The following is an 11768-nucleotide window of genomic DNA, read 5'->3' as shown; positions in this document are numbered from 1 at the left end:
TTTTTTTTTTGCGGGATAGATACTTTGTCACATAACATGTAAAAAAGAATCATACACATCCGCATATAATTTAAATGAACTAGCCCTGTAAGTGCAAAAGACACATGATACAAAACCAGCCTGAGCACTACATCATCATATAGTCATATAGTATTATTAATCTGAAAAACTTCCCCCGCAAAAAAAAAACTGTAAAACTTATAAGAGCTCTTGGCGACCAAAGAATCCGGAGGCTTCAAACTTCCAAGGCGTTCAAATCCCTATGCCAAATAAATAAGCTTGAAGAAGTGCAACACAAAGCGCTCGTGGCCTAATGGATAAGGCATTTGACTTCTAATCAAAGGATTGTGGGTTCGAGTCCCACCGAGCGTGACTAATTTTTGCTGTTTCTGTTTAATTTCCCCCCTTATCCACACTTATCCATTTCTTTCGTATAAATACGACACAGCAAAGCTGAGTTTCCCGATGCTGAGTTTACACTAAATCAAAGAGACATTGTTTACCAGCAAAGCTGAGTTTCCCATTTCTTTCGTAAAATAAAAAGCAAAGCTGAGTTTACACTAAATCCATGAATCGGCAAAGAGACATTGTTCACCAGCAAAAAAAAAAAAAAAATAGACATTTGTTAGTGCTCATTATGGATGATGGCTCAAGCGCTCGAAAATTCCCGGGCTGTTTGCGAGGCGACATCTTGAGGATCCTCTGCTTATACTAGAGATAACATGTTGTAAGCGAAATTGGGCTAGGTCCCATTTGTGTTCCCTATGTAAAAATGTTGAAACTAGGAGACCATTGTTTTTCATGTCCAGTTTCTACGGGTGGTTCGGGGATCTGTTGGTGTTGTGCCAAATACTAGTAGTTGTTGTCTTTCTTCTCTGCTAAACTTCTTATTGGCTTCATGTTTTCCTCCTAATTTTTGCTGTTTCTGTTTAATTTCCCCCCTTATCCACACTTATCCATTTCTTTCGTACAAATACGACACAGCAAAGCTGAGTTTCCCGATGCTGAGTTTACACTAAATCAAAGAGACATTGTTTACCAGCAAAGCTGAGTTTCCCATTTCTTTCGTAAAATAAAAAGCAAAGCTGAGTTTACACTAAATCCATGAATCGGCAAAGAGACATTGTTCACCAGCAAAAAAAAAAAAAGACATTTGTTAGTGCTCATTATGGATGATGGCTCAGGCGCTCGAAAATTCCCGGGCTGTTTGCGAGGCGACATCTTGAGGATCCTCTGCTTATACTAGAGATAACATGTTGTAAGCGAAATTGGGCTAGGTCCCATTTGTGTTCCCTATGTAAAAATGTTGAAACTGGGAGACCATTGTTTTTCATGTCCAGTTTCTACGGGTGGTTCGGGGATCTGTTGGTGTTGTGCCAAATACTAGTAGTTGTTGTCTTTCTTCTCTGCTAAACTTCTTATTGGCTTCATGTTTTCCTCCCGGTGGGGATCGTTTGTTCATGCTGGGCATTTCTGCTATATGCTGGGCTCCGTGGTCCGTGGAACACAAGAAACATGGATTACCTTTGATCATCATGTTATGTCTTCTCTTAGGTAGTGTTCTGTGCTTGTTCCTCTGCTGATCTGTAAGAACTTGTTATTTTTGTTTTTAATGTTAAGGTGATAAATTTCTCGGTGCTGGTTGTTTGTCGTGGCTTGTTTTTGGTTCTCTCTCTATATACATTTTCCTCTTCTTTCTTTGTGTGCTATATGTTGCGAATATCCATTTCTAAGCCTAGGCTCATCTGCACCCGGTGAAGAGAAAATTCGAAAACAAAATTGCATGGAAGATAATTTGATGCGTGAGGTGCGCTTCAAATTTCAGATTATTTGAAGTTCAGGCAGAAACGATACAACACTAGTGTTTTTTTTTTTGAATTTTCTGTTCATCGCGGATGTAGCTGAGCCTGGGCAGCGAATCGCCTCGTCCTACATGTTTCAGCTGTGGTGTTGTATCGTCTTCTTTTTTTTCAATAAATTTGAAAATGGTTGGTGTTGTATCGTCTTCTGTTTTTGCAGTGATGAATATATTTGAAAATGGTTCAGGCCCGCTGTTGCCTGCCATGGTCACCGTCAACAACAAAAAAACACTTCGGAGGAAACAAAAAATTGTGCCCAAATTTCAACAGCAGTCTATTAGCGTCAGTAGTCAGATGCTACTACAAGCAGCATCCTGAACAATTTATACTAGCACAAGAAAGTATTTGTCCAGCAGCACAGGCCAAAAAATGTCTGATCAGTTCCACGAAGAACAAACCGTGTGCAGCAACTGACATGAAACAACAGCGAAATTAAGTCGGGTGGATCAAGTACAGCATCGTTACCAACACCAAAATATGTATCCTACGAAACTTTGCTCTTTCTAACCCCAAATGCTGTGTGTTCATTATTATTCCTATGATTGTCAAGAGCGCCTATATGTCCTGCTGCTAGATCTTCTCTTGCTTTTCGCCTACAAGGGGGAGCATCTCCAACCGGCTTCTCGGGGTGCGCGGGCTTGGGGAGGCGGCCTGCTGGGAGATCAAATGCCTCACATAGCCGTAGAAGGTGCAGCCGACGAGAGTGATCCCACACCCCACGGCGTTCATGGCGGAGATCGGGTTCCGGAAGATCATCCAGGAGATCAGTACCGCGACAGCCACCTACAAACCGATCATGGTACCAGTTTGTCAGTGCCAAACTTGGACTGGGGAAGCAGAACAAAGCGGAATAGAGCCTCACACTCTTACTCTCACCTTGAGATTGCCGGCTACATTGAAGGTCACCGCTGTCGTTGAATGGATAACATAGAAGATGGAGAAGTTCAGGCAGAAGGCGAGAACTCCCGAGGTGATTATGATGACCAGTGCAGGGACGGTTGACTCGTATGTGTACAGCCAGTTGATTACGCCGCTCCCTTCGAGTACGATCGCTGGTATCGATAGTATCATGGTGGCAAAGGGTGCCATGTAGTACACTGTGTTAATGCTGCAGAGAAGAAAAAGAACAGCAAATCACCTCACTAGAAGGAAAATGTGCAAGATCGTACTTGATTGCGGTACTATAAAAATAGCAAGAGATTCTACATAATAATAATGATGACAGCAGCGGTATTTATTCCATTATCTATGATAATCTCTGATGACAATTACTATGAAACATCACATGACAACAGCCACCCTTCCCCTACACCTTAAATTCTTTGTTGTAAAACTGAGACAGATTGGTATGTAATCATTTCTTCTGTAAACTGATCAGATCAACTGTTTACCTGTCAAATTTGTATCCATGGAGCAGGGATTCTGCCAAGATGGTCTTTGTAGATGTGGCAAGGCAGCCAACCATGGCAGCGCAAAAACCAAACATATTGAAGCTTAGTTCAGTTACTGAAGTTAAGAGGATTCCACCCACAATTGGAATCAAAGAAGCCCATATGCGCCACTCAAAATATTTCCTCCAGACCAACCACTGCAGAATAACTGTTCTTCAATGAATCAGAATATGTGACAGCAGTCGTGAAAAGGGCATGTTGAATGGAGAGCAAGAAATGGGAGAACCTGTTGTTGCAGGAGTGAAGGATTTTATGGTCTGCATGAAAGAGACCGGGATGTACCGCAGGCTGATATTTCCCAACACTATGTTTATGCAGAACACAAATGACATGGGGAATATCCTTTTCCAGCGATCCTCGGGGGCGACCTCGATGAGTGGTTTTACTTTGAGCACTTTGATTGCGATATAGGCTCCAATAGAAGAGCATATGAAGTGGACACACGACACGGTCAGAGGGAATTTGAACTCCAGTTTCTGCATCGAAGAAAAACTTCAAATCATCGAGAGCAAGGAGCAGATAATTTCTTTATTAACGAGGATAATTTCTCTATTAACGAGGATAGTGCCAGTGCCAGCAGCAGGATGTTGTATATTTCTAGTCCAAGAAATCAGACTTGTACTTGACAACTGAATGCAAACATAAAATAAGCCCCCAAACAAAGATGGTGGAAGAAGCCCAGGGGGAATATTCATCCATATGTCACTTGAGGTGAAATATGTTTAGATTCATCTTGTTGTCAAACATATCAGTACAAAAAAAACTCTGAATGAAGCCTGAAACCTGGCATGTTGGTTTTTTAGATCATCAGGGCATGTTGGTTTTTTAGATCATCAGGGCATGTTGGTTTACCCTCTAGTTTAACTCTGAATAAACTAGCAATCAAACACATGAACGAAAGGAAGGACTTGAGGTTTTGTTTCTCCTCCTAAAAGTTCTTTTTTTACCATTGGCAAGGAAACCTAATCCGATAACTCCTTTTTTTTTACATTCGTGGCATGATAAATCACTAGCTAATCTGCACCTGAAGGCACGGATCAACCCATAAAAACACGAGGAGGCGCACATGAGGATGAGGAGGAAATAAAAGGTAAATAAAAAAGGGGGATGGAGAAGAGTTGGGACCTGGAAGATCCACTTGTTGATGATGATGACGGTGACGTTGAAGCCCCGCCATTGGAGGATGGCGAGCACCGCCCGGACCGTCGCCACGTTCCCCATCTTCCCATCCTCCATCGCGCCTCTTCCGAAAGAAGATGAAGAAGAAGGCCAAGGCCCAGGGAAGAAACCGAAACCGGCCGGCGTTCCGGAACCAATTAATCAATAATCAATTAATCCATCGAAAACTCCTCTCCGGACGACCCATTCTATAAGGCATCGGCGGTTCTTCTAGAAGGTTCTAGAAAGTCGAGAACTTGAGGCGGCGCCGTCGATCTCTTGAGAAGAGAAGGAAAGACACGAGATATGGGAGAAAGAAGAGAAGAGGGTACACAGGCCAGGATTGGTCCTGGTTTTAGGTTGAGAGCTCGGTTTGTGTGAAGGAGGGAGAGGAGAGGCTCTTCCCTGTCATCATGGAACGCGTTACTGCTTTCCTTACCTTCACGTCATGCTTCTATCCTGGCCTGGACACGTGGCATGCGAGATAATGACAGACGATTGCAAACGAGATTCGCCACTGCAATTAGCAAACAATTTAACTCCTAGGATTTGCCGCTCCGAATCTCCTGTCAAACCCTGCAGTAGCAGTACAATGCAATGGGCTTTAGAGTAGGCGTTTGTAAAACTATAAAATTATGTTTTCTTAAGCACCGATGCATATTTTATAGCATAGACCTATTGCTTATATACTCCCTCCGTTTCTAAATACAAGTCTTTTTAGAAATTTCACTATAAAGACTACATTCGGATATATTGGACGTCTTTTAGAGTATAGGTTCACTCATTTTGCCCCGTATGTAGTCTAGAGTGGGATCTCTTAAAAGACCTATATTTAAGAAAAGAGGGAGTATATAATTATAATGTAAGGGTACGTTTTCGCAAACAACTCTCTAAGCACATTGCATTGTACTCTTACATTATAAGGTCCCAACAAATAAGTTTACCCATGCAAAAAGAAAAATCAGTTTGCAAAAATAGGGTTCCTAGGTGTGACAAAATAACACAAAAATAGAGTTAGTTATAACCAAACAACAGCAATGAATAGAGATTGACAAGGTCATATCATTCGTTCCTTACAAGAGTTACAATGGAACAACTGGAACTAAGTAAGTAAAAACACAACAAATCAAGTGATGTTTCGTGCAAATAATAATAATACAGCCTACATAAAAGAAGCGTTTCATCAGGCGAGACTTTCTAAGTGTCAACTACACAACTGACTGGCTCTGATTCAACTATTCAAGCCAGTGTATATATCATATATGGCCCTCCAAAGAGGGCCAAAGAATAATCATCGTCCCTTGCTTTTCCTTTACCCAGCAAAGCTTGGCCAAGCAACATCTTTGCAAAACGCTGCTCTGCTTATTACTCCCCTCTTGGCCAAGCAATAGCATCATCAACTAGGCTAAGCGTCGTCCGACTGGCTCGCACGCTTGGCGCTTATATGTTGTTGTTTCTTCAGGATCGACTTCTCGTACCTCTGCATCCCCTCCCTTGCTCGCCGCACGCTGCACAGCGGACAGTACCAGTGGCCCTTGGGGACGCAGGTGCGCTTGGGCGTCATGCAGTACACGTGGTAGGCCTCGTCGCAGCCGTCGCACAGGGTGATCTCCTCGTCGTCCTTGTTCTTGAAGCAGCCCCTGCAGAGGCAGGAGGGGCAGTACCAGCACTCCAGATTCTTCTGCTTCTCCAGCGCGATCTGGCTCGTCCTCAGGCACCGGATGTGGTAGAACTTGTAGGGGCAGTAAGGGTGGCCACACACCAGGAACTGCTTGTCGTCGTCCTCGCACGTGCCACAGTGCTTGCACAGTTTCGACAGGGCGGTCGTGTACAGGTCCGGCTCATTCTCTTCCTCCACACTCGGCACCGAGCTCCCTTCTCTTTCGTCGGCTGCCTCGATTCCGCTGGCAACTTCAGGTGGTTCTATCTTCTTGACGACCTCAAGCTTGTCACACAGAGGACAATCACCATGCAGGCTGTCATGAACATTCTTCTTGGCGCCTGCAGACTTTCCCTTTCCCTTTCCCTTTCCCTTATTGCTGCTGCAGGCAGGACAGTGCCAGTTGTCCGGGATTTGTTTCATAGCAGGATGGAGTCGCTTCACACATTCAAAGTGGTATGTCGTGTCGCATCCATCACATATAAGGCTTTTTTCTTCTTCTGCACTGGTTCCACATTGTTTGCAAGTGCAAGTTCGACCAAGTCCACATGTCCCAGATCGCTTTGGTATTGTAGAATGACCGGAATCACATGGGGAGAACTGTGTGGTCGTATTTGAATCCTTCGGGATTTTCTCGACAAAACCACCCAGACTTGTTTCCTAATGAAATATGCAATCAGTAAAAATTATTAGCTGGATGTAACCATTTTAAAAGTGGCCAGCAAACTGTCCACAAACACACCAATTACCTCTATCCTGTGCTCAGCAGCAACCTCTACTTCAGAAACTCCAGAAGCCTGTAAAGATTATATCATAAGTGTTGCCCAGCAGCAGCATAAAGAGGAATTATAGCAACAAGTTAAGCATCAACAGCAGCTTGAGGTACAGTTGTCCGGAAATACATGTCTCTTAAGTATGGGGGTAAAAACTGCAAACTTACTTGCTTCTGATAGGAAGCTCGTGAAATGATTGGAAGATTGCTGGCTAGACTTGTCATCTCTCGGCCAACTTGTTCAAACTTCTCCCATATCTATATCATGCACAAATATACATACATATTAAAGTATTATTTGCCTGAATGTTTCATGGAATACTTATAGCAAGCAAAAAAAGAGATGAAAAGGAGAAAAGACAAAAAATAAGAAGAGCAGCACACGTCTTCTGAGAGGCGTGGGAGGTGGAGCGCTACCGTCTACACAGCTCACCAAATCTAACCATTAGTTGATCTTACCCCAACACATTACAGTTGTTTTTCGCTATCTGTCCATTTTAGTAACGGAAGGAGGAAAATAAAACTTCCTCACTTGGATTAATACTCCAGCATTGAACTGCGCATGCAGAAGAATTATTCGACAATTTTGGTTTACGTGTGCTCACAGATGCCACGGTGAAAATACAGGGACCATTTGAGACACTACAGTGCATAAAAGGCCTACTCTAGGCTGCCAAGCAGAAGTGATGCTGGCGTGTCTCTATTTGATATCATAAAACACAGTAATAATCATAGTAAAAGAAGGCGCGACTAGGCTCTAGGCGATAGCAAAACGCCTAGCACTGAATTGTGGTAATAATCAAGAACACGGCTACTTTTTCCAATGAATGAATGAGAAATAGCTACCTGCTGGATGTGGTCGTTGAACAGAGCCGGGTTCCGTGCATAGTTTCCATTTCTCATGTTGGCGTCAATTTTCCCCAAATCAATGACCTCATGAACCTTACTCACATGGAAAGTTCCAACTAGCAAATCACACAACATGGCAAACTTCTCTGAGACAAAAATGTCAAGGAGAGCATTATTGCACATTGCTGTGTTGGCATCCAATGATGCTGCAATCGCATCTTTTAATGCAATAGAGGAGCTAATCTCTTTAGCACCTGCTACTCCAGCAGGATGCTCTTCTGACGCTCCTTGGCCTTTATTTAGGTTGCCCTGGAAATCACAGACAAATTCACTATCAGGGGAAATTCCTATCATAGACATTATACACAAGATTGCTTCTGTTATGAGATATATGTTCTGAACAAGAGCATTATTACTGACTTTTTGCACTGATCGACAGCAATTGTATCTGAGCGCATCTTGTATGCAGCTCTGAATCCCTCCACCCTTATTTACACCTGGGGATTGCAGGAAGCCCTCCAACGTGTTCCTCCAAGTAATCCAATGTCTGGGCAGGATCTGGTGGCCATCTTGGCCAGAAGTACCGCTACAGGGGACGGTGGTGGCACAAGGCTGCACACAGAGCAAGCAAAGGAAAAGCACTGAGCATAGTTTTCAGTTATGCAGAACATCTGCAGAGGAAAAGATATTTCGTTTATTGGGTACAGAATTGCTGGGCGGCGGCAAGATTCATGGCATTGGAAGAACCTAGTTGCAAATCTAGGCGCTTCAAAATGAAATCTTGGGCGGCTGGTGGCGCCAGAGAGCAAAGACGGCCAGATATTCCAACTGCAACAGCAACAAGGGGAGGGGGGAAGAAGAAAGAAGACGAGCAGGCTAGGGATTGCAATGCTTACCGCTCCGGGGTCGGAGCTGGCGCCGCGGGTGGCCGTGCGGCGGCGCTTGTAGGTGACGAGAACCTCGGACGACGGCTGCTCCCCCGGGGCAGGGCGCTTGGGCGGGGCCGGCGGCGGGGCGGCGCCGTCCTGGGAGGTCATCTTCCGGCACGGCGGCCGCAGCACATGCCCAGCGCAGAGCGAGCCCGTGGCCGGAACCGGGAGCGAAGCCTCGGAGGGGGTGAGAGGGGACGAAGGCAGCGTGGGGGCGAGTTTCTAGGGTTTCGGGGGGCCGTTGCGGAGGAGGATTTGGGTTGGGATCTCCCGGTGAGGGGAGGGGAGGGGAGCAGCGGAGCAGAGAGGAGCGGGACAAGGTGGGAGATGAGTTTTTGGAAGAGGAAAAACGGAAAAGGGAAAGCCAGACGGACGGACTGTTGGGCCTTCTCTCTGGGTGACGGACGGACGGCTATCTGTATGGTCCACCAAACAGCTTTGGACATATGCAATTCGGCACGGTCTCTCTAATTTGTATCCCCTCCGGTGCTGGTGTGGGCTGCATCCCCTCGGAGATGGATGGCGGTGCGGGAGGCAGAGATCGGAGGTGGCCGGCGGTGGGACGGAGTGTAGTGCGACTGCAAAGGAGCAAGGGGTGACGATGGAGGTCCTGAATGATCAGTGGGGTGAAGAGGAGCGGCCGATGGTCCGCGGGGAGGAGTAAGGGCAAAGGAGGAGGAGGACCGGCAGTCAATGGAGGGGCCGCTGGGTTGGGTAGGGTCGTCGCCACGGGAGGCGGCTGACGTATGAGTAGCGGTGGAGGAGAGGCGGCGACCGGTGGAAGAGACGCGGAGCAAGGTCGCTCGCGACTGAAGAGGGCGACGACCGCCTAGCGGTGGAGGAGAGACTCACGGTGGCAATAAGGACTGCTCCGGCGGTGGCGTGCTCGTCCAAGAAAGAGAGGGGATTCGAGCCAAAAAAAGGCGAGCCAACGAGGCATGAGCGAGCGTGCTGTTTAGAGCAACTCTAGCATATGCTTTACATTCCTGCCCCGCAAAATAACCGTCGATATATGGGAGACGAAAAATCGTTTCGACCAGGTCTCTTATAGGTGCCAAATCTGCACCCCCTCCCCCTCCTCAACCAGTTTGCCGCTAGCTTTATCCAACTTGCGATTTAGTGGGAGGGGAACTTCCTCACTTTCCGGGCCGTCGTCGCCAATCCCTCTGGTCCCTGGCCGCCTCTCCTCGCCCACCTCCAGTCACCGGCATGGAGCAACCACAGCCCCTAACTAGCGTTTTCCATGTGTCGTCGGCCCAATCAGAGCCATCGCGCCTATTCCTTCCATCGTCAACATGTCATGTCCCTCGCCATCTCTCCTCGTCGCGCCTCCAGTCGCCGGCATGGAGCCACCACACCTCCCGGCTGACGTTTTCCATGCGTCATCGGACCAATCAGAGTCATCGCGCCTATTCCTTCTACCGTCGGCATGAAGCGAAAGCGGCAGGGGAACCACGTCGTCCATGGAGCCATTGTCGCCGCCGCGCCAACTTCCGCCGGGCCGTGAACTCTCTCGTTGCGGTTGCGCCGGATCAAGGACGGCCGCCTCCTCCATCCCCTTTGTCGAACGCCAAAGATGCAAGCAAAGGGCCCGAGGAAGAAGAAGACGACAGCGCGAGGTCGGGAACCATTGTCGGGGGATTGATTCTGAGCTACGGGAAATCCCCCCAAACCCTGGTTCAAACTCTGGGGACTTGGCTCACAACCACGAGACTACGAGCTACGCACGAGGCACGACAGAAACACAACGAGATACCCAGGTTCGGGCCACCATGCGTTGAAAACTCTACTCCTACTCAGTGGAATTGCTTTGTGGACAGTGCTCTTGGAGCTACAAGATGAGTAGGAGCTCTATGGGGCTAGCAATGGAGAGATTACATGATCCCCTTCTATGGTGGCAGCACTGCCCCTTTTATAGGTGCCTCGGACCTCTTCCCCAAAAATATGAGCAGGAAAGGGTTATCACAGGGCGGCAAATTCAAAGGGGGACAGGCACCGATGCTTATCCTGATGAAAGGCACTCTCCGCCTGATTATCCATGACGCGCAGAGGGCTCCACGATGACCACCGTCATGTCGCGTCGCCGTCCTGATCTTCTTTCACCAAAGCGGAAGGCTTTGGGACTTGCTTTGGGGCCAGGCAGGCACAGTTGCTCCCTTATTGTCGGGGAACGCAGTATTTCAAAAAAATTCCTACGATCACGCAAGATCTATCTAGGTGATAACTTGCTTGCCATTCTTCTTGAAGTTCCCTTTCTTTCCCTTGTCCTTTTACTTGAAACTAGTGGTCTTGTCAACCATCAACATTTGATGTTTTTCTTGATTTCTACCTTCGTTGATTTCAGCATCACGAAGAGCTCGGGAATCGTTTTCGTCATTCCTTGCAAATTATAGTTCATCACGGAGTTCCAGTAACTTGGCGATAGTGACTAGAGAACTCTGTCAATCACTATCTTATCTGGAAGATTAACTCCCGCTTGATTCAAGCGATTGTAGTACTCAGACATTCTGAGCACATGCTCACTGGTTGAGCTATTCTCCTCCATCTTGTAGGCAAAGTACTTGTCAGAGGTCTCATACCTCTCGACTCGGGCATAAGTCTGAAATACCAATTTCATCTCTGGGAACATCTTATATGCTCCGTGGCGTTCAAAACATCTTTGAAGTCTCGGTTCTGAGCCGTAAAGCATGGCGCACTAAACTATCAAGTAGTCATCATACCGAGCTTGCCAAACATTCATAACTTCTGCATATGCTCCTGCAATAGGTCCGTCACCTAGCGGTGCATCAAGGACATAATTCTTCTGTGCAGCAATGAGGATAATCCTTAGATCACGAAGCTAGTCTGCATCATTGCTACTAGCATCTTTCAACCCTAGGAACATATCGTAAATAAAATGGGGAAGCTATACGCGAGCAATTGATCTACAACATAGATATGCAAATACTATCAGGACTAAGTTCATGATAAATTTAAGTTCAATTAATCATATTACTTAAGAACTCCCACTTAGATAGACATCCCTCTAGTCATCTAAATGATCACGTGATCCATATCAACTAAACCATGTCCGATCATCACGTGAGATGG

At 46.4% G+C, this 11768-nt stretch overlaps 2 protein-coding genes and 1 non-coding gene across 3 annotated transcripts; 1 reads left to right on the top strand and 2 right to left on the bottom strand.

Annotated features, from left to right (window-relative positions):
* The first annotated feature begins 299 nt into the window (after positions 1–299).
* On the top strand, positions 300–372 carry TRNAR-UCU. The gene has a single exon. It is a non-coding gene; the product is annotated as a tRNA-Arg (tRNA).
* A 1726-nt stretch (positions 373–2098) lies between these two features.
* On the bottom strand, positions 2099–4891 carry LOC125522765 (UDP-galactose transporter 1-like). Its single transcript, XM_048687799.1, has 5 exons — positions 4436–4891; positions 3537–3786; positions 3251–3458; positions 2736–2967; positions 2099–2642 (listed from the first exon to the last, which is right to left on the bottom strand). The coding sequence occupies exons 1-5, from the start codon at positions 4544–4546 to the stop codon at positions 2430–2432; spliced, it is 1014 nt and encodes a 337-aa protein (XP_048543756.1). The 5' UTR covers positions 4547–4891; the 3' UTR covers positions 2099–2429.
* A 598-nt stretch (positions 4892–5489) lies between these two features.
* LOC125520589 (PHD finger protein EHD3-like) lies at positions 5490–9080 on the bottom strand. The gene is made up of 6 exons (XM_048685543.1): positions 8646–9080; positions 8170–8361; positions 7747–8058; positions 7069–7158; positions 6878–6925; positions 5490–6788 (listed from the first exon to the last, which is right to left on the bottom strand). Exons 1-6 carry the CDS (start codon positions 8784–8786, stop codon positions 5874–5876), a joined length of 1698 nt encoding a protein of 565 aa, XP_048541500.1. The 5' UTR covers positions 8787–9080; the 3' UTR covers positions 5490–5873.
* Positions 9081–11768: the final 2688 nt, after the last annotated feature.

Source organism: Triticum urartu, chromosome 7, assembly GCF_003073215.2.
Source record: "Triticum urartu cultivar G1812 chromosome 7, Tu2.1, whole genome shotgun sequence".
Lineage (NCBI taxonomy): Eukaryota > Viridiplantae > Streptophyta > Magnoliopsida > Poales > Poaceae > Triticum > Triticum urartu.
The sequence above is the reverse complement of the archived record's forward strand: the minus strand, read 5'-3'. Positions and strand labels throughout refer to the sequence as shown.

Excerpts from the sequence above, each read along its gene's own strand:
- LOC125522765 (XM_048687799.1), bottom strand. The coding sequence starts at position 4,546 with ATGGAGGATGGGAAGATGGGGAACGTGGCGACGGTCCGGGCGGTGCTC. Across the intron at positions 3,787-4,435 it reads TCAACAAGTGGATCTTCCAG|AAACTGGAGTTCAAATTCCC; the intron begins GTCCCAACTCTT and ends TCTTCGATGCAG. Across the intron at positions 2,643-2,735 it reads ATGTAGCCGGCAATCTCAAG|GTGGCTGTCGCGGTACTGAT; the intron begins GTGAGAGTAAGA and ends ATCGGTTTGTAG.
- LOC125520589 (XM_048685543.1), bottom strand. The coding sequence starts at position 8,786 with ATGACCTCCCAGGACGGCGCCGCCCCGCCGCCGGCCCCGCCCAAGCGC. Across the intron at positions 8,059-8,169 it reads GCTGTCGATCAGTGCAAAAA|GGCAACCTAAATAAAGGCCA; the intron begins GTCAGTAATAAT and ends TGTGATTTCCAG. Across the intron at positions 7,159-7,746 it reads TCAACGACCACATCCAGCAG|ATATGGGAGAAGTTTGAACA; the intron begins GTAGCTATTTCT and ends TGCATGATATAG.